Below are 23,199 nucleotides of genomic sequence, written 5' to 3' on the forward strand. Positions count from 1 at the left end.
TGCTCCTCTAATGCTGCCTGGCCTGCTGTGTTCCTCCAGCTCTACACTGTTATCTCTGACTCCAGCATCTGCAGTTCTTGCTATCTCCATCTGCTGTGACGGGATGAGAGGTTCCCTTCTAATAATTACCCCCAAAACACCCAGAAAAGCTCATCTTTCCCCTCGTAATCTGTTAAAAGAATGGTTAAAAAGAAAGAAAATCCCTGATCTCCACTTTACAAATAACAAGAAACAATGTATTTGTTTAACCCTAACAATGAACAAATTAACAAATTAACAGTTACTAACAAATCAAATACTCCCCAGACTACCAACTGGTCTAAATTCTACTTGAATGCTGTTTAAATAAAAACAAATCCCACTAAAGTAAACCCAATTAATAAGAAGCAATAAATTATTACTTAATATCTCCAAGTTCACACAGTCATCTGGGATATTCTGTTATCTTCAGTCCCTTCACAAACACTTTTCTTCCATTAGTTCTGCTGTCAGGGATATTTTATCTCTGTAATTTCTTCAATGAGGACTTTGAGCTAAAATACCATGGCACCTTTGATTAATTAGATGGGCTTTCTCTGAGAGTTGAATGCTGCTAACTCTGGCAAGTAGCTCTGTCTATCCAAATACTCTCATCTCATATACCCGTGATGACATGATCATATGCTTATAATATGATTGGTTTCAGGTGGTCAACACTATCAGATTTAAATTCAAATGGCTTTCTGTATCCAGGTGCTTTGTTTAAATTAATTGGCCAAATTCAAACTTGTTGCCTTGGAAAAAGTGCTACTTGACTTTCCACTCGGGCACTCTCTGTGCACCTGCATTTATAAACTTGCAAGCACAGAAAAAGCACAAGCTCTTAAAGGGACCACGGCACTCCTTTCCCCACGATCGTTTTTACCAACAAATTCTAACTTTCTGCCTTCCAATTCATGAATGCTGTGCCCAACTTCATAACACAGTGAATAAGTGCAAACTTGAATGTAACATTACCCTCATAGATTAGAAGTGTTGACTTTGGATTAATATCAGTCTATATATCTATTGAATCCTGGATGTTACATTTAATGAAGTAGGAAAGGCTTTACTGAAGGTTTGAATAGCATTGGCTGGGGCTATTTTCCCTGAAGTGTCATAGGCTGAGGGGTAACCTTATATAGAGGCATGGATAGGGTGAATAGTCAAGGTCTTTTCCCCAGGGTAGGGGTGTCCAAAACTAGAGGGCATAAGTTTAAGGTGAAAGGGGAAAGATTTAAAAGGGACCTAAAGGGCAACTTTTTCACACAGGAGGTGGTGCTTGTATGGAATGAGCTGCCAGAGAAAGCGGTGGAGGCTGGTATAAGTACATGGCTGGTACATAAATAGGAAGGGCTTAGAGGGATATGGGCCAAATACTGGCAAATGGGACTAGATTAATTTAGGATATCTGGTTGGTATGGAAGAATTGGACAGGCAGGTCTGTTTCCATGCTGTACAGCTCTATGACTCTATGATTGAAGAGTGAGGCTTTATCCTGCGTCTAATTATCTATGCAATATCATTTGATTACAGTTCTGGCCAACAAGCTTGGAGAAGGAAAGAACAGAGTATCTTTAGTTTGATCAGTGGTGAACAAGGTGGCAAATGAGCTGTATACCTATTTTAGTGTTTCTCCTAAAGTGTACTTTTCAACATACAGATTGAACTCTGATAGCAAATGGGAGTGCTACTGACTTTTTAACTTCTGTTTAACAATTTCTCTGTTTTGGTATCAAATATAAAGCTTTTTTGCTGCCCGTAAAATGATTATTCCAAGGACTTCAGTAATTCTGGCTCTGTTGAGATAATTTACATCAGTACTAATGGTATTTTTAAAAAAAAATTCTTTGTGAAAATGCCCTTTTTTAAATTATTCCTGGGATGAGAGTCACTGACTGAGACAGCATTTGTTGTCATAGAGTCACACAGCATAGAAACAGGCCCTTCGGCCCACCATGTCTATGCTGACAAACAAACACCGAACAGGAAAACATTTTTTAAAAGTGAAATCGCCTGGATTGTCTTGACCCTTGATCAGGCCAAAGGAAGGTCAGCTGATCAAGTGCAGTGTGGCTGTATCCATCAGTACCAATTAGTCCAATTACTACATTGTACTATGCCATTTCACTCTGTCAGCTATGGATTGTTATCCAAAACAGTTTGAAGAAAGATCGATGAATAAAATAAAGATGCTTTCATGAGCTAAAGTTTAAAATAATCAAAAAGTTGTGTTCTGTTTTAAAGAAAATGAATTGAGAAGACAGCCTTTCTTTTTTCTTACATTAATTCATGGATGTGAGCCTCACTGGCATTTTCTGCCAGTTCCTGATTGTCAGAGAGAGGGAGCCTCACTGTAAACTCTGTCATTCACCGTAGGTGTCAGGAAATTCCAAAAGTATGAGTCATAATCATTCAAAGCTCTCTTGTTTCAATATTTACGTTGATGTTTGTGATTGTCGCTCCATTAGTTAAGAATTAGGCAAGTTGAGCAGGAGATTCAGTATAATGTCAGACGTGGGAGAGCTACAAGAATTTCTAATTATGAATGAAGTGATTGTGCTATTGGGCAAATGTGAGCTGATCAGAAAGAGAGTGGGAAGGTCACATCAGACTAATGTAGTCAGATCTATTGAGCTGATCACCAAGGTCAGCAAAGGATAGGCTTTGGAGGTTTTCCACATGATTTTACAGAACGAATCCATACAAGATACTACCAGCGAAAATGAGAGTGTATGAATATTTGATGCTGCTTGGTCCAAGTTGGAAAATTATTAGGAACTGAGTGACATAAGACTAGAATAACAGGTATGTATTCCATTTGGCAGGATTCAACAAGTGATAGCCACTATGGAGTGAGACTTGCGTGCAACAGTATGCATATTAAAACAAGAGAGCTTTGAAAGATTGTGACTAATACTCGTGCAATTTCCTGACACAGTACGAACACCTGATGAGGACCTGGGATAACACAGTGTACAGCTGGAGGAACACAGCAGGCCAGGCAGCATCATACGAGCAGGAAAGCTGACGTTTCGGGTCCTGATGGGGCAGTTACTGGCCATATTGGATTTGTCCAAAGTTTTGTGTACGGGACATACCTGCGCAATTTTCCACATGGCTTGGTAGATGCCAGTGTTGTGTCTGTACTGGAAGACCTTGGCTAGGGATCTAGATAGTTCTGGCCCGCAGGTCTTCAGTACTATTGTCAGAGCCCAGAGCCTTTGCTGCATCCAGGGCCTTTGGCCATTTCTTGATATCAGGTGTTGTGAATCGAATTGGCTGAAGATTGCATCTGTGATGCTGGGTGTCTCTGGAGGAGGCCGAGATGGATCATCCACTCGGCACTTCTGGCTGGAGATTGTTGTGAATGCTTCAGCCTTATCTTTTGCACTGATGTGCTGGGCTCTTCCATCATTGAAGATGGGGCTATTTGTGGAGCCTCCTCCTCCAGTGAGTTGTTTAATTGTCCGCCACCATTCACGACTGGATGTGGCAGGACTGCAGAGCTTAGATCTGATCCACTGGTTGTGGAACCACTAAGCTCTGTCTATCACTTGCTGTTTATGTTGTCTGGCATGCAAGTAGTCTTGTTTGGTGGCTTCACCAGGTTGGCACCTCATCTTCAGGTATGCCTGGTGCTGCTCCTGGCATGCCCTCCTGCACTCTCTATTGAACCAGTGTCGATCCCCTGGTTTGATAGTAATGGTTAAGTGGGGGATATGCCGGGCCATGAGGTTACAGATTGTGCTGAAGTACAATTCTGCTGCTATTGATTGCCCACAGTGCCTCATGGATGCCCCAGTCTTGAGTTTCTAGATCTGTGCAAAGTCTGTCCCATTTAACACGGCGATAGTACCACACAACACGATGGAGGTTATTCTCAATGTGAAGGCGGGATTTTGTCTCCACAAGGGCTGTGCGGTGGTCACTCTTACCAATACTATCATGGACAGATGTATCTGCAGCCAACAGATTGGTAAGGATGAGGTCAAGTATGTTTTTCCCTCTTGTTGGTTCCCTCACCACCTGCCACAGACCCAGTCTAACAGCTATGTCCTTTAGGACCCGACTAGCTCGATCAGTAGTACTGCTGCCGAGCCACTCTTGAACTCCCCCACCCAGAGTGCATTCTGTGCCCTTGCCATCCTCAGTGCTTCCTCGAAGTGTTGTTCAACATGGAGGAGCAATGAGTTATCAGCCAAGGAAGGACGGTATGTGATAATCAGCAGGAGGTTGCCTTGCCCATATTTGCTTCGTGGGATCGGAAGTCAATGTTGGGGACTCCCAAGGTAACTCCCTCCCGCCACCTCTGCTGGGTCTGTCCTGCCAGTGGGACAGGATATATCCAGGGATGGTGATGGTGGTGTCTGGGACATTTCCTGTAAGGTGTGATTCCATGAGTATGACTGAGTCAGGCTGTTGGTTGATTAGTCTGTGAGACAGCTCTCCCAATTTTGACACTAGCCCCCAGATATTTAAAAGAAAATGTTTGCAGGGTTGAGAGGGCTCTTTTTGCCATTTTTGTTTCTGGTGCCTAAGTTGCTGCCAGGCAGTCCTGTGGTTTTCATTCCTTTTTTTGAGACGTTTTAGCAATTTGATACAACTAATGGCTTGTTGGGTCAGTACAGAGAGCAATTAAAAGTCATAGAGTCATACAGTCAACCATATTGGCTGGTTGTGAGAGACAAACATTGGGGCAGATAGAGTTGTGGCAGAGAGCAGAGTCATCCACCTTGGACTCAAAAGGAATATACCAGACTGTGAACAAACACCTCCACCCGCAAGTTCCCTCCAAAGCATTCACGACCCTGACTGGGAAATATATCGCTGTTCTTCCTGTGTCACTCGGTCAGAATGCTGGGATTCCCTCCCTAACAGCATTTTAGGTCAAACTACACCAAGTGAAATGCAGCGGTTCAACAAGACAGCCCACCATCACTTTCCCAAGAACAATTAGGGATGGGCAATAAATGCTGGTCCAGCCAGCGATGCCCACAATCTCATGAGTGAATAGTACAAAAAGGCAAGAACCTAGGAACTGTGGAAGATTGATAAAGAAATGGTAGGGCTCTGGGAAGCACCAAGGATCAGATGGACCTTGGTGTGCACATAAGGTCTCAGGACAGGTCTCTGATGTGACCTTCCCACTCTCTTTCTGATCAGCTCACATTTGCCCAATAGCTCAATCACTTCATTCATAATTAGAAATTCTTGTAGCTCTCCCACGTCTGACATTATACTGAATCTCCTGCTGAACTTGCCTAATTCTTAACTAATGGAGCGACAATCACAAACATCAACGTAAATATTGAAACAAGAGAGCTTTGAATGATTATGACTCATACTTTTGGAATTTCCTGACACCTACGGTGAATGACAGAGTTTACAGTGAGGCTCCCTCTCTCTGACAATCAGGAACTGGCAGAAAATGCCAGTGAGGCTCACATCCATGAATGTGGCTAAGAACTCAGATGGTATTGTTGTTTTAACAGTGGGTGCATAGCACTTAAGAGCAGGGCGGTCATGCTGGAACTGTATAAAACATTGGTTAGACTCTAGCTTGATGGAGGAATCAATAACTGGAGCTTAGACTTAGGGTAAGAGACAGACAGTTTAAGAGGAGATGTGAGGGAATTTTTTTTCATCCAGAGATTGGTGGGAATCTAGAACTCACTGCCTGTAAGGGTGGTAGAGGCAGAAACGCTCATAATACTTAAGAAGTATTTAGATGTGGAAGTGCTAAGGCATACAAGGATATGGACCACATGTTGGAAATGGGATTAGAATAGATAGATGGTTGTTTTTGGCTGGCATGGGCATGATGAGCCAAAAGGCCTTTTTCTGTGCTGTCAATCTCAATGACTTTATGACTCTCAATGTGTACTAAAATCATTAAAACCAAGAAGTGGACGAATGCAAATAAAAACTTGGAAAAGCTAATGAAATGTTATTCTTAATCTCAAAAGAATTGAATTGGAAAGAGTGGAAGATAGGCTGTTGCTGTATAGAACTCCGGTTACAGAATCAATTCTCGGCATGGCTCCTCAGAAAGATTTACAGTACTTTGTGAATGCAGTGTAAATTCATCAGAATGAGACCAGAAAGCAAAGATTAAATTAGCAGGAAGTCAGCTTGTAGATGCTTTGTTCCTCATCAATCTGTTCAGAGGTGTTATTATACACTTGTGAAGTAGATGGGACTTCAATCCAGAGCAGTAATAGGGACACTACCATGACAACACAAGGGCTCACTTTGAAAAGGCTTGTGTTTCCTAGAGTGCTGAGGATTAGGTGGACAATCTGATTGAAGTGTTTGAGATGATTAAATCTCCTCGCCATAATTGGGGTTCAGGGAGGGGATTGATAATCTTAAAAATTAGAGCTAAGTTGTTTATGCTGATCCCAGAAAGAACATTTTTGCACAAGCCAAAAATGTCCTCACGCTAAAGCTCTCATCTCCATTGAAAATGCAAAAAATTGAGAGGAGTTGATTGAGTGTTTGCAGAGATTCCTCAGGGACATCGCCCTGAGGTGCAACCCTCCTCCACTGTCCTTCCTCTTACCCCCACTCCCCTTCAAATATGGCCACTCAGTGTCCTTCTCACTTGCATCTCTCCTAACAGATGTTGATTCCACAATGATCCCAACCCCACCTTGGTTTGATTCCTTATATCCCAACCTGTGGGATTCCATCCACAATTCCACCAGACCATTGCACCTCTCTGACCCTATCACCAAATTCCAGGTTTGCTGGCCCATTCCTGGGGTAAAACTAAAGCCATATGTAAAAACGGTGAAAGTTTAAGATGCAGTTCCCTTGTAATCAAATTGAATGATGTAGTAGGCTGGAAGAGCAACACTTGTGTTCTCATGCTTCTCATCCTCTCCTTGTCAGTGTCTGGACTACATCTGGAGAACTAGGCTCCCTTTTGTACACAAGACCTCGAGAAGGATATTCTATCCTTGGAGATAGTACAACGCTGATTCATTAGACTCTGAAGAAGGGGTTAAACTGCTAGATTAGACAAACAGTTTGCAATCATTTGGGTTCCTCTCCCTTGAGTGTAAAATATTGAGGAGTGATCTTACCATGGTGATTAAAATAGTAAAACGAATTTAATGGGATTCTCTTCTACTCCAAGATTGTGCTTTCAGTGCTCAAGTCGATTCTCACTTTTAAGGGAGTGGAGCTAAAGGCGGGCAAAATGGGTGTTGAGAAATGGATTAGCCATGATCTAATTGAGGTTCAAGGGTTGAGTGGCTTATTCCTGATCCTGATGTGTATCAAATCATAATGTGCTGATTATGTACTGCTGCAGCGTTTACTTTCATCGAAAAGCATTTGATTTGTTTGAGTGAAAATCGAAACTCTATTCATACTGTTAGGCTTGGCTCAGTGGTAACAATCTTATCTCCATGACAAGGTTGGTGGTTCAAGTCCCACTATAGTAAGTTAAGCACATCATTTACATTGAGGGAGTTCTACACTGAAGTGTCAGATTACTGTGCAGAATGTAAAGTGTCTTTGGGCATTCTGAAGTTGTAAAAAGATGCAGTTTAATTTCAAGCTCTTTCTGCGTTTTGTTTCTCATGCCTTCAAAAATGATTTGGATGCAATGAATTTGAACTATGTTGAAATATAAGTTTTAATTTAATTTTGCTGCAGAACGTGTATCATCCTATGAGATGCCAGCTCTGCTTATCAACCTGATCTGACTTGAGCTAACATGATTAGAAATTCAAACCTGATTATCATTGACAGAAATGGTTGTAATATTAAGTGTTTTCAGAGACTCTTTGGGGATATCAACCAGTGGTAACATCCTTCCACACCCCCACTGTCACCCCTCCTCCCCCCTGTCAAGTATGGTCACTCAGTGTCCTTCTAACTTGAGTCTCTCATGGCAGATGTTGATTCTACAATGATCCTAACCCCAGTCGTTTGATTCCTTTTATTCCAACCAATGGGATTCCATCCACAGTTCTACCAGACTATAGCACCCCTTCAACCCTATCACCAGGTCCCAGTTTTGCTGGCCCATTCCTGGACTCCAGGACTCGGAAAATCCAGGACAGTTCTTTCCCAACTTTTATCCACAAATATAACCCCAGCTGTCTCTGTGGTGCTGTTAAATATGTTATTCTTGCCTCTACTTTCTACATATTTGTGACGTTCTTGAAGGCGAGATTGATTGGGGAGATAAAGTAGTTATGTTGTATTTAGATTTTCAAAGGAAGGTCAAGGCATGGAGTCTGTCCCTGTGTAGTGCCCAACACCTCCAAATGAACTGTAAGACCAAAGGAAATAGGAACAGGGGTGGGCCATTCAGCCCCTCGAGATTACTCCACTATTCAATAGGATCATGGCTGACCTGACATTGTTCATGTCCACTTTCTTGCTGTTACCCCCTAACCTTCATTCCCTGACTGATCAAGAATCTAAGACTGATCTCAGTCTTAAGGACTCTGCCCCCACAGCTGTCTGTGGCAAGGAGTTCCAAAAGAGAAGAAACTCCTCCTCATCTCAGTCTTAAATTGGCACCCCTTTATTCTGCAATGATACCCCCTGGTGCTAGACTCTCCCTCTCAGTATTTACGTTGTCAAGCCCCTTAAGAATCTGAGATGTTTGAATGAGATCACCTCTCATTCTTCTAAACACCAGTGAATAGAGTCACAACCCATCTAGCCTATGCTCGTGGACCATCCCTTCTAGTGATAATCCTAGTGAACCTTCTCCGAACTGCCTCCAATGAAATAGTATCTTCCCTTAAATAAAGGGGAAAAAACTGCTCACAGTATTCCAGATGTGGTGTGCCCAGCACCTGGTACTCTTAACCCCCTTGAAATAAGGGCAAGCATTCTATTGGCCTTCCTGATGACCCCATTGTACAGTTACTGCCCCCTTGGTAAACTTTGGAAGAGAATGTGTATCTACCCCGCCCCTGACTGCAAAGTCTCAGGCATGAAGAGAAAGGAAACACATTGTCTGTAGGAAAGGAGAGCATAACCTTGTCCTGGAAATACCCAGCGGGCACTTTGTTGATTTGTAAGCTGGTCTTTAAAAGGAAAACAACTCAAACTCTCATTTCTCGCCTCCATCTAGGTGCAAAATTTCCCATCAAATGGACTGCACCTGAAGCTGCACTATACGGGAGGTTCACAATCAAGTCCGATGTCTGGTCCTTTGGCATTCTGCTGACAGAGCTGGTGACAAAGGGGAGAGTGCCATATCCTGGTAAGAAGTGTCGACAGTGTAAACACATTTATTTGGTATGCAACAAAGCAGGGATCTAAGAAAGACATCTTCCTGTTTGCCTGTTTTTAAATGAAGATCTCAAGCCCCCTCAGACTCTTTTACATATTTCAATGGTTTGAAGTATTTTCTGTGCATGAATGAATCATTTCGAAACTCAGTTCAGTGAGTCCAGCATCAATATATAGTGGCCCAGGGACAGTTTTTCACTCGTGCGTAAATTGGTTCAGACTCTGGAATCCCCACAAAGGCAGGTGTTGTAAGCTGAGCTGATATCCACAATTGTCAGTTCACGCCACACTGAAATACTGTGTACAGGTTTAGTCTCCATAGCTCAAGAAAGAAATCATTCAGTGTGATTTGGACCATTTGAGTGGGCAAATGCATGGCAAATGAAGTATAAAGTGGATAAATCCGAGATTATCCACTTCGATAGCAAGTCATCTTGATTAACTGGGCTGAGGAGTGGCAGATGGAGTTTAATTTGGATAAACATGAAGTATTGCATTTTGGTAAAACAAACAAGTGTCGGACGTATACAATTAATGGTAAGGCGCTGGGTAGAGTGAAAGAACAGAGAAACCTAGAGGTTCAGGTCCATAATTCTTTGAAACTTGCGTCACAAGTAGATAGGGTGGTTAAGAGGGCGTTTAGCACACTTGCTTTCATTGCTCAGACTTTTGAGTATGGGAGTTGGGACGTCATTTTGAGATTGTGCAGGACATTGGTGAGGCCTTTCCTGGAGTACTGTGTACAGTTCTGGTCGCCCAGTTATAGGAAGGATATTATTAAGCTGGAGAGGGTTCAGAAAAAATTTACCAGGATGTTGCTGGGAATGGAGGGTTTGAGTTATTAAAATAGACTGGATAGGCTGGAACTTTTTTCACTAGAGCATGGGAGGTTGAGGGCTGACCTTCTGAGGTTTATAAAGTCATGAGGGGCATAGATAAGGTGTATGACAACGGTCTTTTCCCTGGGGTGGGGAGTTAAAAACTAAGGGGCATGTTTTCAAGATGAGAGGAGAAAGATTTAAAAAGGACATGAAAGGCAACTTTTTTTTACACAGAAAGTGGTTCATGTTTGGAAAAACCTGCAAGAGAAAATGGCGGCTGCAGATCCAGTTACAACGTTTAAAAGCCATTTAGATGAGTACATGAATAGGAAAGGTTTGGAGGGATATGGGTCAAGTGAAGGCAAGTGGGACTAGTTTAGTTTGGGAACATTTCGGCATGGACTGTTTAGACTGAAGGGTCTATTTCCATGCAGTATGACTATGACTGTAATACAGGAAGGCCGATTATTATCTGGAAGGTGATAAACTGGGAAAGGAGGACGTGCAATGAGACCTGGATGTCCTTACACACCAGTCACTGAAATTAAGCATGCAGGTGCTGCAGGCAGTATGTTAGCCTTCATAGCAAGGGGATTCTGGTACAGGAGCAGAGATGTCTTACTGCAGTTATACAGGGCCGATGTGAGACCACACCTAGAGTACTATTTGCAGTTTTGGTCTCCTTATCTGAAAAGAATGTTCTTGCTATGGAGGGAGTGTAATAAAAGTTTCCAGCCTGATTCCTGGGATGGCAGGACTGTATGGGGAGAGACTGGATCAGATAGGACTGTAGTCACTGAAGTTTAGAAGAATGAGGGGCAATCTCATAGAAACCTATAAAATTCTAACAGGATTAAACAGGGGTAAATGCAGGCAGGATGACTGGGGAATCCAGAACCTGGGGTCCCTCTCTAAGATGCAGGGCAGGCCATTTAAGACTGAGATGAGGAGAAATTTCTTCACCCAGAGAGAGGTGAGCCTGTGGAATTCTCTACCGCAGAAAGTGGTTGAGGGCAAAACATTGAATGTTTTCAAGAAGGCGTTAGATGCAGTTCTTAAGGCCAAAGGGATCGAAGGGTATGGGGAGAAAAACAGAAAGAAGTTACTAGGTTGGATGAACAGCCACGATCATATTGAACAGGCTCAATGGGCTGAATGGCCTACTCCTGCTCCTTTATTCTATGCTTCTATTCAGCCCATTGAGGGAGTGCAACAAAGGGGTCACCAGATGTGTTCCTGGGATGGCAGGTCTGTCCTGTGAAGAGAGATTTGGCTGACTGGGTTTGCATTCTTCAGAGTTTTGAAGAATGAGACGTGAAAGCGGTGAAACTAACAAAATACTTAAAGGAATGTACTTAAAGGAATGGACAGGGAAGGTGCAGGTAGGATGGTTCCCCTGGTTGGGAAGTCTAGAACCAGGAGGCATAGTTTAAAAATAAGAGGAGGCCATGTAGGACAAAGCTGAGGAGGATGTGTACTAGTCAGAGGGGTGTGAACCTTTGAAATCCATCACAGAGGGCAGTTTAGGCTCAGTCTTTGAGTATGTTTATGGTAAAAATTGATATATATATAGGATCACAGGAATGGAGTGGGTACAGGCATTGAAGTGTTTGATTAGCCATGGATCGTATTGAATGGTGGGGTAGACTCAATGAGCTGAATAGTCTACTCCTGTCCCCATAATTTCAACGTTCAGTTTTACTTTTAACCACATGTTTCCAGTGAAGGTTTGTTACAGGCTCCCGCTCTTTTCAAAAGGATGAAGTAAGGAGCGCTAAATTAACGCAAACTTACCACCACATCGACTATCTCTTGTACAGAGCACAATGCAAGGGACTTTGCTTTTACACACAGCAATAAATAGCATCTGTGGGTGTGCAGTTGGCGGGTATTTGGCACTTGAGGATAAGTATTGCCCAGGTCATTAGGGAACCCCAACCCTCCTCCACCATCACCATTGACAAAACCGTTCTCCCCACCCCTCAAGCATCACCATCAACCTTTGTTCAAAACAGTGCCACATCCAGAGAGGGCAGGCGGAGCTTTAACTGCAATGAATCCCAGAATTCTTAGAGTGCAGAAGTAGGCCAACTCAGCCCATCATATTTGCTCCAGTTGTCTTTCATTAGCGCCAATCTTCTGCCTTTTCCCCATATCCCAAACATACCGTTTCTATCCAAATAATCACCCTCTTGAATGGCTGAATTGAACCTGCCACCTCCACATTTCCAGGCAGCGCATTCCATATCCTAGCTAAAGTCTCAGAGCACCATAGGATTGCTCTAGACAGAGAGAGGCATGACTGGTGGTGGTTTTAACTTGACAGTCACCACACCTCAGACAAGGGGATGGGCTGAGAAGGAGGGACTTTCATGGTAACCTCAGCAGTGTGGGAATTGAACCTAGACATATACCCTAACCACTCGCTGTATAAAAAGGTTTATTCTCCCATTCGTCTTGCTTTGTTTGCACATCACTTTAAATCCATGCCCTCTCAGTCTTTCTATTTATGAGTGAGAACAGCTTCTCCCTTTTCTGCTCTATCCAGTGTGTTTATGGTTTTGTAAAGCTCAGTCAAATTTCTTCTTAGCCTTCTGCATTCCAAGGTGAGCAGTCCCAAACTCTTCAATCTTTCCAAATTTAACATTTAGTCAGAGAGATAGCACTTTCAGCAGTGCAGTACCCACTCCATACATTCCTATCTTGGCACTCTACTCTCTGAAGTGAGACAGGAGTGTGCGGCTTTCCAACTCCAAGTCTGGAGTGCTACCACAGAGTTGACGGACTGGGAAAGGTCCAGTCTAACCAATTCCTGTGCTGTTTCACTCGTCTGTTTTTATTCACCTGATGTGGAGGTGCTGGTGTCGGACTGGGGTGGACAAAGTCAGAAGTGACAGAACACCAGGCTATTATCCAACAGGTTTATTTGAAAACACAAGAGCTTTCAGAGCACTGCTCCTTCATCAGGTGAAGTCTTCACCCGACAGAGGAGCAGTGCTCTGAAAGCCTGTGATTTCAAATAAAACTGTTGGACTATAACCTGGTGTCATCTGACTTCTGACTTTATTCACATGGAGAGAGGAACACCATCAGCAGAATTTGGTTGAGGAGCAGAGAATGTTCTGGGTCTGTCACATTTTATCAATGATTAGAAAATGCCACACCCAGTTAAAAGTTGTTGAGACTGCATGGAACTGGAATCCTGCCCACTGGAAATAAGATGTCTCCTGTTTAAAGGAGGAACGGGAAACATTTTTGGGGCAGCAATACAGAGTGGATTTGGCCTGTTTTATTTTGCTTTGTTCTTTAACACCAGGTTCTATACAAGGAAGTTACAATCACTGCAGAGTTTCACTCTGCCAATAACAATAATATGCCCACGGCAGCATTACATAATGAGTGCTCACATAGGCAAGCACTGAGCGTTTTGTTTTTAACAAGGTGAAGGCTGGGTGAAATGCTATTCCAAAGATCAAACAAAGTTCCTACCATCCAGTGATTTATTCCAAATGTTGAGAGTATTGCGTCACATATCGCCGACAGGGATAAGCAGGTGGAAGGGAACTTTCCTCTACTTACACTTTAACTCGCTAGAAGTATCTTCATGAATAGATTTTAAATGTGAGAATTTCCTGGATTTCACTGGCAAGTGGAACAGTGGTTAGCACTGCCGCCTCACAGCTCCAGGGACCCAGGTTCAATTCCACCCTCGGGCAACTGTCTGTGTGGAATTTGCAGATTCTCCCTGTGTCTGCGTGGGTTTCTTCTGGGTGCTCCGGTTTCCTCCCACAGTCCAAAGGTGCATAGGTTAGGTGGATTGACCATGCTAAATTGCCTGCAGTGCCCAGAGATGTGCAGGCCTGGTGGATTAGCCACAGGAAACGCAGGGTTACAGGGATAGGGTAGGAAGGTGGGACTGGGCAGGATGCTTCTTTGGAAGGTCAGATGTGGAGTCAATGGGCCGAATGGCCTGCTTCCACACTGTGGATATCCTAAGTGAGTATGTGATAATTGAGTCTGTGTCATTCCTAGCCTACGATGAGCAATAGACAAATTGTCTGCTTCCTCAGCCTTGAGCACACACCTCTGACTGGAGAAGTCACTTGGTTTGGTGTGTGCACATTGGCTGAGGGGAGATTGCTGACACAAGCACAGAGTAACAATGAGATTCTGCCACCTTCACAGCTGGCGGGGGGGGGGAGCGGGTAGGAGGTAGGGGGTAGGAATCGAGTGAATTTATTCTAAAATTTATTTTAGAGCTTTGTGATCACAGTTAAACAGTCGACGATTTGTAAGTAATTTTCTGGTTGCTTACTACATTTGCTAAGAAGCTAAAGTTTGGATATGATGCATTAGGTAATGAGGTAAAGGAAGTTTACAGCTGTGACAACTGGGGATGATTCATTGATACCAAAGCACAAACAGGCTGTTGGTGCAGAATGTTGCAGTCTCATTCAAGTAGTAGCGGTGCATCCTGCTCTCTAGTCAAGGTGTTAGAGAGCTCTTCTCTTGGTCTTCCTCCTCTCCTTCCGATCTGTCTTCCATCTGCCTGATGTTGTCTGCGCAATGAAGACTGCTCTCTGACAATCTTCTGATGTGAACCAGCTGCCTTACCAGGTCTGTTTGATGAGAACTCCCCAAGAACAGGACCTCCCCTCTGCCCCGAGTTGACTCTATTCTTGGTTTCGGTGCAGACCCTCCAGCGTGGATCTGACCTAACGCCTGTGTAGTTACTCCAGCACGGAATCTGGCTCCTGAACTCTCCAGGCTCTGTGTGCCTTTTCCAACACAGATGTGGCTTCTCTAACCTCCTTGGCCCCAGGGCAATTATTCCAAGGCAGAATTAGTCTAGCACCAGCAGCTTCCCCCAGCGCCTCCTACCCTTAGTGCTTCTCTCTCTGAGCCTGGCACTTCCTGTTATATCATATTTCTAAGGGCCGGTTACTTTCCCAGTATTAATCGATTGCCTGAATCCTTTCGGCCAACGGCCATAGGGCAGCCAGTCATGACATTGGATGATTGTCATCTGAGATTACGTTCTTTCTAAAAAAAAAATTTCTTACATTCGAAAGGACATTGATAGTAGGACGTGTTTGGTGCCAGATAAATTGTTGATGCTAGCTCGATTGGTTCATGACCTTCGTGTTTTCAGTTATTCTCTGCTTTCATATTGGAAAGTTAAGTACTGCTGTAATATGAAATCTCAGGCTACACAGTAAATATGTGGAAGATTCAGTTTTGAAGGAGCCTCAATGTTCAACAATTAATTTCCTTGAATATCCCCAATTTGTATTTAATCGTCACCCTGTGGGTTTGTGATATCACAAATAGCCATGACTTACCCATCACTGTCCTTTGTGTTTCTGCTGGCTCTTCCCTCTAATTTTCACCTTTCGGAAATCCATTTTGTTCTGAGCAACAGTTTGGGGCATACTCTATGAGGCTAACTGCTGTATTTGTGAAATGCTGCACCTTCAGCGTGAATGTTTTATTTCCCCCTCTATAGTTCTTGGCCATTGGTTCTTGATTGTTGGACAGAGGTTGGACCAATCATCCGAAAGCCCAAGACCCACCCCCCACACTGTCCCTGTAACCCTACATTCCCCATGGCTAACCCACCTAACCTACTCATCCCTGAGCACTGTGGGCAATTTAGCATGGCCAATCTACCTATCCTGCACATCTTTGGACTGTGGTAGGAAACCGGATCACCCGGAGGAAACCCGCACAGATACGGGGAGAATGTGCAAACTCCACACAGACATTGCCTGAGGCTGGAATCAAACCCGGGTCCCTGGCACTGTGAGGCAGCAGTCCTAACCACTGAGCTACTTTGCCGGCCATAGACGGCAATGAAACGCGCTGTATTGTGGGAATAAATTCTTCAGGGAAGATAACCTGACACCCCTCCATATTCCACCTAGAGTAATGTCAGCACCACATTGCGTGACATTGACTCTTAAAGTGTTCTGGATAATTAATGATGAACAATAAATACCGCCTCATCAGAGTTGCCTGAATGCCCTAAAACAAAATTGGGATGATGCAATATGGTTAGAATCGGTTATTACTACTTCATGGTAATGCTGTATCACATTCAATACAATGGATGGTCAGCATATATATCCATCCAACTATTGCTCAACTTAAATAGTGTCTTAACCAAGCTCTCTGTCCCTCCACAGGTATGAATAATCGTGAGGTGTTGGAGCAGGTAGAACGTGGTTACAGAATGGCATCTCCACAGGATTGCCCCAGCTCTCTGCATGAGCTCATGATTCAGTGTTGGAAGAAAGACCCAGAGGAGAGGCCTACTTTTGAGTATCTACAGGCCTTCCTTGAGGACTACTTCACTGCGACAGAGCCTCAATATCAGCCAGGAGACAACCTGTGATTGGCTGTACTATTGAAAACTGCTCGTCAATGGGTGCTCCTCTCCTCTCCCCATTTGTCCTGCTGGAGTGATCACCAGAGTCTGAATCACCGTCCTGCCGGAACTGGTAACTTCTAATATCATGCTCCTACTCCCTTGCCGTGGAATACAGGCATCTTCCCTTCAGCCACGTGGCTTCTCTTTTTGAAAATGTCAGAATGTTCATATTGTATAATAGTCATTGTTGAACTGATGGAGAACCATCTCTAAAATGCTACTTATTGCCGAGAAATATTTGTCTTCCCCACGCTCCCCACTGCCTGCCTGTCAGTTCAATGCTATTGAAACTCGAGGGGTCGCAAGCAGCCAGTTTTTGCCCCTGTGCCATGTCGAAAAGCCAGTGGCATCAAGTGAATGTCTCCTTCCTTTTGCTGCCAGACCACTGGTTTCTTTCTGAAGAGGTTTCTCATTGTTGCATAAGTCTCCACAGACATCCACGGCTTTTCAGTCAATGCTGTTGCAACTCAGCTGAGGAGAGGAAGGCTATTTGCAACTGAAAACCTTCACGTATAAAACTTGGACTCACATTGACATTTCTTCTGTTTGTCTCCCCATTCCCCCTCGACCCCAGATATTTGCATATTGCTATGGTTGTGAACCACTCAGTGACATAGGATGCTGCCAAAAGCATTTGGCGTCTTGTTTGCACATTGCTGCACTGTCCTGATCACAAATTGTTCTGATTTGTTTTTATTACTACTCCATTTAAGTTTATAGACTTGTAAGAATTTTTTTTTAAAAAAAACCTAGTGATGTAATATTATGTCATCTGAAAAGGATATATTTAAAGAAATTGTGCTAAAGATCTAATTACTTATCATTTACCCCGAGGATGATAGTGATGTGAATGAAACTGTAGTTCAATTGGCACTAAGTGATCACAACAGACCCGACGCTGACTATATTCTGTGTACCGCTGAGTATACTCACCAGGTTAATGCTGAGAGCTCGTGAGATGTGGAAGTTTTGCCGTGCAGACGACATTTCGTGGGAGCGTTGTCTGAACACCTCTTGCAGTTCATAATCGTGCTGAGCAGTTTAAACTGAGACTGACCCTGTCCTTGAGAAGTATGCAGGATATCCCGAAGGGGTTAGCATGACAAATGCAGTCATTTAATGGACAAAAGGACAGAGCTCCAACCATTCCAGAGTGTCTTTTACATCTAACTTCACTTGCTGATTTTTTTTTTTAAATGCTTTTGTATGTGTAACTTTGACGTACGTGCAGTAACCACTTGCATTTCCAGATTGCTTCCTGTTCAGCCAATTACATCCTAAAGGATTATTTTAATAGAATTACTATGCACTCGATAACTTTGATAGCAGATGCACAAATGTAGTAATATGTTTTCAGATGTTACTACATTCCTTTAATTGCCCATGTGGTCCAAACTTTGGAATCTTGGTATTTGTACATTTTAACCAAATGATGCCTCTGCATTGTTTTTATTTTCTCCCTCCCTTCCAACTCACATGAAGAATATAACATTTCAACTGACATCAAATATACATTTTACCATTTCTGTACCAGTTGACATATTTTACATAGCTATTCAATTTTCCTAATCCATTTCTTGTCATTTTAAAACCTGTACAATAAAGATCTTAGCCAGGTCCACCCACCTCTGGAATCATTTATACTGTGTCCAAATTCAGCTGTACACAGGACAATAAAAAAAATGAAAGACCTTTCTTTGGCAGGTAGCAGCTAACACCTTCGATATTTTCCAGGAGTGTGCTGTAACGGTGGGAAAAGGACCTCTTTAGCTTCGTGCAATTAGCCAATGTAACCAAAAAACCAGGTCACATGAGCGAATTGATATACAGTTCATTTTGATAAGATCTGAGCTGCAGATGCAACATTCCAGGAAGGCTTCATCAGTATGTGCCATATTGAGGAGGGTCTTCATTCAGAGAGATCGCACATTAGTTGCACTCATCATCCAGACCAACTGAGGCCAGGGTGAAACACTCCACTCTCCAGTTGTCGGATTGGAAGGATTGGTTTGGAAGGATAACAGAAAAAAAGAAGTATTTGCATTTGGACTAAAAGCACTTGAGACTTTACTGTTTCCAACTCCCTCCCTCTCCTCACCCACTGGCCCCATACAACACAACAAATGTGGAATTCTTAATCAAAGGCAAAAGACAAAACACCATGACTTTTCCATCAGGAATCGGAAAGGGTCTGGTGTGAAACGCTCGGAGCAGAATGGAAGACAATCTGGAATGAACTAATGTAACCAGACGACAAGCAAGTGAAAGCAAATGGATAGCAGAGCCCCCTGTGTTATACACCATCAAATTTCGTGAGAACAGTATGGATCATACATGGGAAATGCGACAGCAGCCTGTATATTTACTAAAGGTAGCAGAGATGGTCGATGCAGTGAAGTTATTTACTACTGTGTACGACTAGCAACCATACCCGATGTGATGTGAAATGTGGGCTGGATGGGTTAGGTATGTAGGGAAGCAGCAGAAAGGACAAATCTCTCCTGGCCATTCAGCCCATCTTAGTTCATACATTTCAAATAAAACAAACTTACATTTCCATCACCTCCAATGAAATGTTATGACCAGACACGTTCCCCTCTTCTCCCTTGTCAGCATTCTGCAGAGACCATTCCCTCTGGGACACTCTGGTCCACTGTTTCTCCATTCCTAACATTCCTTCACACCCCCATGGCACCTTCCCATGCAATTGCAGGAAGTGTAACAGCTGCCTGTTTACCTTCTCTCAATCCAGTCTATTGTGTTCGCTGTTCACAATGTGATCTCCGCTACACTGGGGAGACCAAGTGCAGACTGGGTGACTGCTTTGCAGAACACCTACGTTGTGTCAGTAAAAGTGTCCCTGAGCTTCTAGTCACCTGCCACTTCAACACACCACTGTGTTCCCACGCCAACATTTCTGTTGCAGGCCTGCTGCAGTGTTCCAGCAAGCCTCAATACAACCTCGAAGAACAAGATCTCATTTTCCGCTTGGGACCCTGTATCCTCTAGGACTCAATATCGAGTTCAAGTACTTTACAGCCTGATTCCATTCTTCAATGTTTTCTCACCCACCTCCACAGCCAGTCATGACATGGGATGCTGTCAGTACAGCTCACCCATTCTCTCCTACTCTTAGCTCTTATTATCATTTAGTCAGCTTTTCTTCTGGCCTAGCCTGCTATCCATAATCTCCTTGTTTACCTATCCCTTTCACATCTCTCTCTCCCTGGGTTCCATCTTCACCTATCTGCTCAACTCTCCCCTTCACCCCTCTCCCACCGCCTTCAATCTCGTCTTCAGCATAAATACCACTTTATCGGAACTGTTGGAAGCTCAGTAAAAGAGCCACCAGACCTGAAACATTAACTCTGCTTTCCTTCCCACAGTTGATTTTCTTGGTCTCCTGTTCTAGTCTATTTATAGCAGAGGACCCCAAATTCCACACGAAAAGGGGCCTAATGCTGAAGTCTCTTCAAACATCCAAATGAAGGCAGCCATATTGTGTTGGGAGAAAACTGTCAAAATCAACCCCAAAGTGTTTTCTGGTGTATGACCGGGATTTTCTACATTTTTTTTCAGTTTTACAATGTGTCTTACTTTTCAAATTCTCAAATGTGCTGGTGTGGATTCTGTTAGGCCTTGAAATTTTGCTACACACATTGAGAAGGTCGCAAATGCACACAAGCAGCATGTGCACACAGGAAATATTGTACACACAGGCAAACCACATACGTGACATCCTGCGCATGTACGCCACCTGTACGTGTGAGGAGAGATAACGTACCAGCCCCTTTCCTCATTGCGGACTCTCCAGCATTTATTGATTCTCCGAATGAAGGTGAATTATGTTTAAAGATAAACCTCCTGAAATAAAAGTGCTGATGATAGTTGTCTCCAGTGCCTTGAGGAAAGATGATTCACAATTTCTCCATTGTTCATTTGTGTGACAGTAACCCCGGGCTCTTTCTCTGCGATGATTTCCATGTGTATTCCTGGGAGATGTTCTGTTCATTCTCTGGCTGCTAGGCTGCCCCCATCACCCCTACCCAAGTCGAGACCTTATCTGCTGCTGTGTAATTATATTAATTATTATTGTACGTGTGTTTCTCCTCTACCACATACGCTTATCATATTTATTTGGTAATCTTCTGCCCTGAAATTGCAGCTTGGTTTTCTATTGTGTTCAAACGTCAGATACAAATAGCCTAAAAGAAATTTACATCAGACCATACCCGCCATTCAGTCACAAGGTCTGTGCCATATTTATACTCCGCATGAACCTCCCTCAACTCTTTCATCTAACATCATCACTTTATTGGTCTGTTCTTTTTTACGTGCGTATCCAGCTCCACCTGAAGGGCGTCACCAAAGTCATCCAGTTTGATTTTAATCAGAAACAAGAACAAAAACTGCTGAGGAGGGGTCACTCAACCTGAATTTCTCTCCACAGATGCTACCAGACCTGCTGAGCTTTTCCAGCAATTACTGTTTTTGTTTCTGATTTACAGCATTCACAGTTCTTTCAGTTTTTAGTTTAATTTTAAATCCACTGTAACCAACTACAGTCCACAGGTGATATTCCTACGACAGCAGAGAACAAAGAGCAGTACAGCACAGGTACAGGTCCTTCAGTCCAATAAGACTGCACCAACATATGTTCCCTTCTTAAACTTTTGCCTCTATGTGGTCCATGACCCGCTATTCCCTGCCAATTCATGTATCTGTCAAGACGCCTCTTAAATATTGCTATTGTATCTGTCTCCACCTCCCCTGGCATCACATTCCATGCACCTACTATCCTCTGTGTAAAAAACTCGCCTCACATTTAAACTTAAACCCCTTTTACCTAACCTACATCACTCTGCCTATCCATGTCAGGTTGACCTGCATCCTTCAAGTGAAAGCAAACCATGTTTGTCCATAAGCTCCTCAAAGCTACTACAGATTACAGTTAAATACAACGCACCTTCTCTGTAGCTGTAACACTATATTCTTGCAGAGATAGTAAGAACTGCCGATGCTGGAGTCAGAGATAACACAGTGTAGAGCTGGAGGAACACAGCAGGCCAGGCAGCATTAGAGGAGCAGGAAAACCGACGTTTCGGCTCGGGACCCTTCTTCAGAAACGACCTGGCCTGCTGTGTTCCTCCAGGTCCACGCTGTGTCATTTACTGTGTTCTTGCACTCTGTTCTATTACCCTGATGTATATGGTGTGATCTGTCTGGATAGCATGCGAAGCAATACTTTTCACTGTATCTTGGTACAATAATAAACCAAATCAAGTTGAATACCCTCCAGACAAGGCAACATCCTGATAAACCATTTCTGTACCCTCTCCACATTCTCCTGGTTGTGTGACAACCAGAACTGTACACAATGTTTCAAATGTGGCCTAACTAAAGTTCTATAACAACTGCAACATTGTTTGACCGATACAGGCAAGCATCCTATATGCTTCTTGACCACCATGTCCACTAATGTCGCCACTTTCAGGGAACTGTGGACCTGTACATCTCGATCCCTCTGTATGGTGATGCTTCTAAAGGTTCTGCCATTTACTGTATATTTCCCTCCTACATTAGATCTCCCAAAATATTTCACCTCGCATTTATCCAGATTAAACTACGTCTGCCATTTTTCTGTTCAAGTCTGTCACTTATCTATATCCTGCTGTATCCTCTGGCAATCCTCCTCACTAACTGCTGCTTCCCTGATCTTTGTGAAGTCTGAAAACTTACCAATCAGACCACCTACATTCTCCTCCAAATCATTTAGTTATATATGATCCCTGCAGAATACCACTGGTCACAGATCTCCAGTTGAAAAAGCACCCTTACAACTCAACTTCCTGTCTTCTATGTCCATGCCGGGTCTATATCCACCTTATCAGTTCACTGCAAATCCTTATAACTTCACATTATGTATCAACCTGTCATGAGGGACTTTGACAAAGGCTTTGCTAAGGTCCATGTAGACAACATCTACCATTTTGCAGTCATCAATCATTTTTGTCACGTCCTCAAAAACTCAATCAAGTTTGTGATACGTGACCTTCCCCACACAAAACCATGCTGCCTATCGCTAAAAATAATCCATATTTCCCCAAATGTGAGTAAATCCAATCCTGAAGAATCTTCTCCAATAATTTCCCTACCACTAATGTAAGACTCACCAGCCTGTAATTTCTTGATTTATCCCTGTTGCCTTCTTAAACAAAGGAACAATTGTGGCTACTCTCCAGTCCTCTAGGACCTCCCCGGTGACTGAAGAGGATACAAGATATTGTAGAAGGCCCCAGCAATTTCCTCCCTCAGCATTCTGGGATAGATCCCATCAGGTCTCGGGGACTTGCCTATATTCATGCTTTCTAAGACACTCATATTAACATAATATTGACAGAATATCAACATACCCCTCCCCAGACTCACTGTCCGCCATGTCCCTCTCCTTCATGAATACTGATGCAAAGTATTCACTAAGGATCTTCCCACTCCGTGCAGGAAGCAGTTTCTGTAATTCCGAATTCCAGTTTTGCAACCTGTGCTAATATATGCATTCATGTGATCTGGGATTTCAAACCACTGGACCATTTCACTTCTATCAGTCACCTATTCTACAAATGGAAATGAGCTCAGTTGGCTATGGCTGACCTCCTTAGGTGA

The 23,199-nt window shown here is 43.3% G+C and overlaps 1 protein-coding gene across 8 annotated transcripts in view; it reads left to right on the plus strand.

The window, feature by feature from the left end:
• Positions 1-18,155, plus strand: part of LOC109912754 (tyrosine-protein kinase Fyn) — a 274,256-nt gene extending 256,101 nt beyond the window's left edge. For all 8 annotated transcript variants that reach the window (XM_048597148.1, XM_048597146.1, XM_048597145.1 and 5 more), the window contains 2 exons: positions 9,125-9,256; positions 16,292-18,155. In XM_048597148.1, coding sequence (XP_048453105.1) covers positions 9,125-9,256; positions 16,292-16,500 — 341 coding nt within the window. In that variant the 3' untranslated portion in view covers positions 16,501-18,155. The remainder of the gene's footprint in view (positions 1-9,124; positions 9,257-16,291) is intronic.
• The last annotated feature ends 5,044 nt before the right edge of the window (positions 18,156-23,199 follow it).

This window comes from Rhincodon typus, chromosome 5 (assembly GCF_021869965.1).
Source record: "Rhincodon typus isolate 14 chromosome 5, sRhiTyp1.1, whole genome shotgun sequence".
Lineage (NCBI taxonomy): Eukaryota > Metazoa > Chordata > Chondrichthyes > Orectolobiformes > Rhincodontidae > Rhincodon > Rhincodon typus.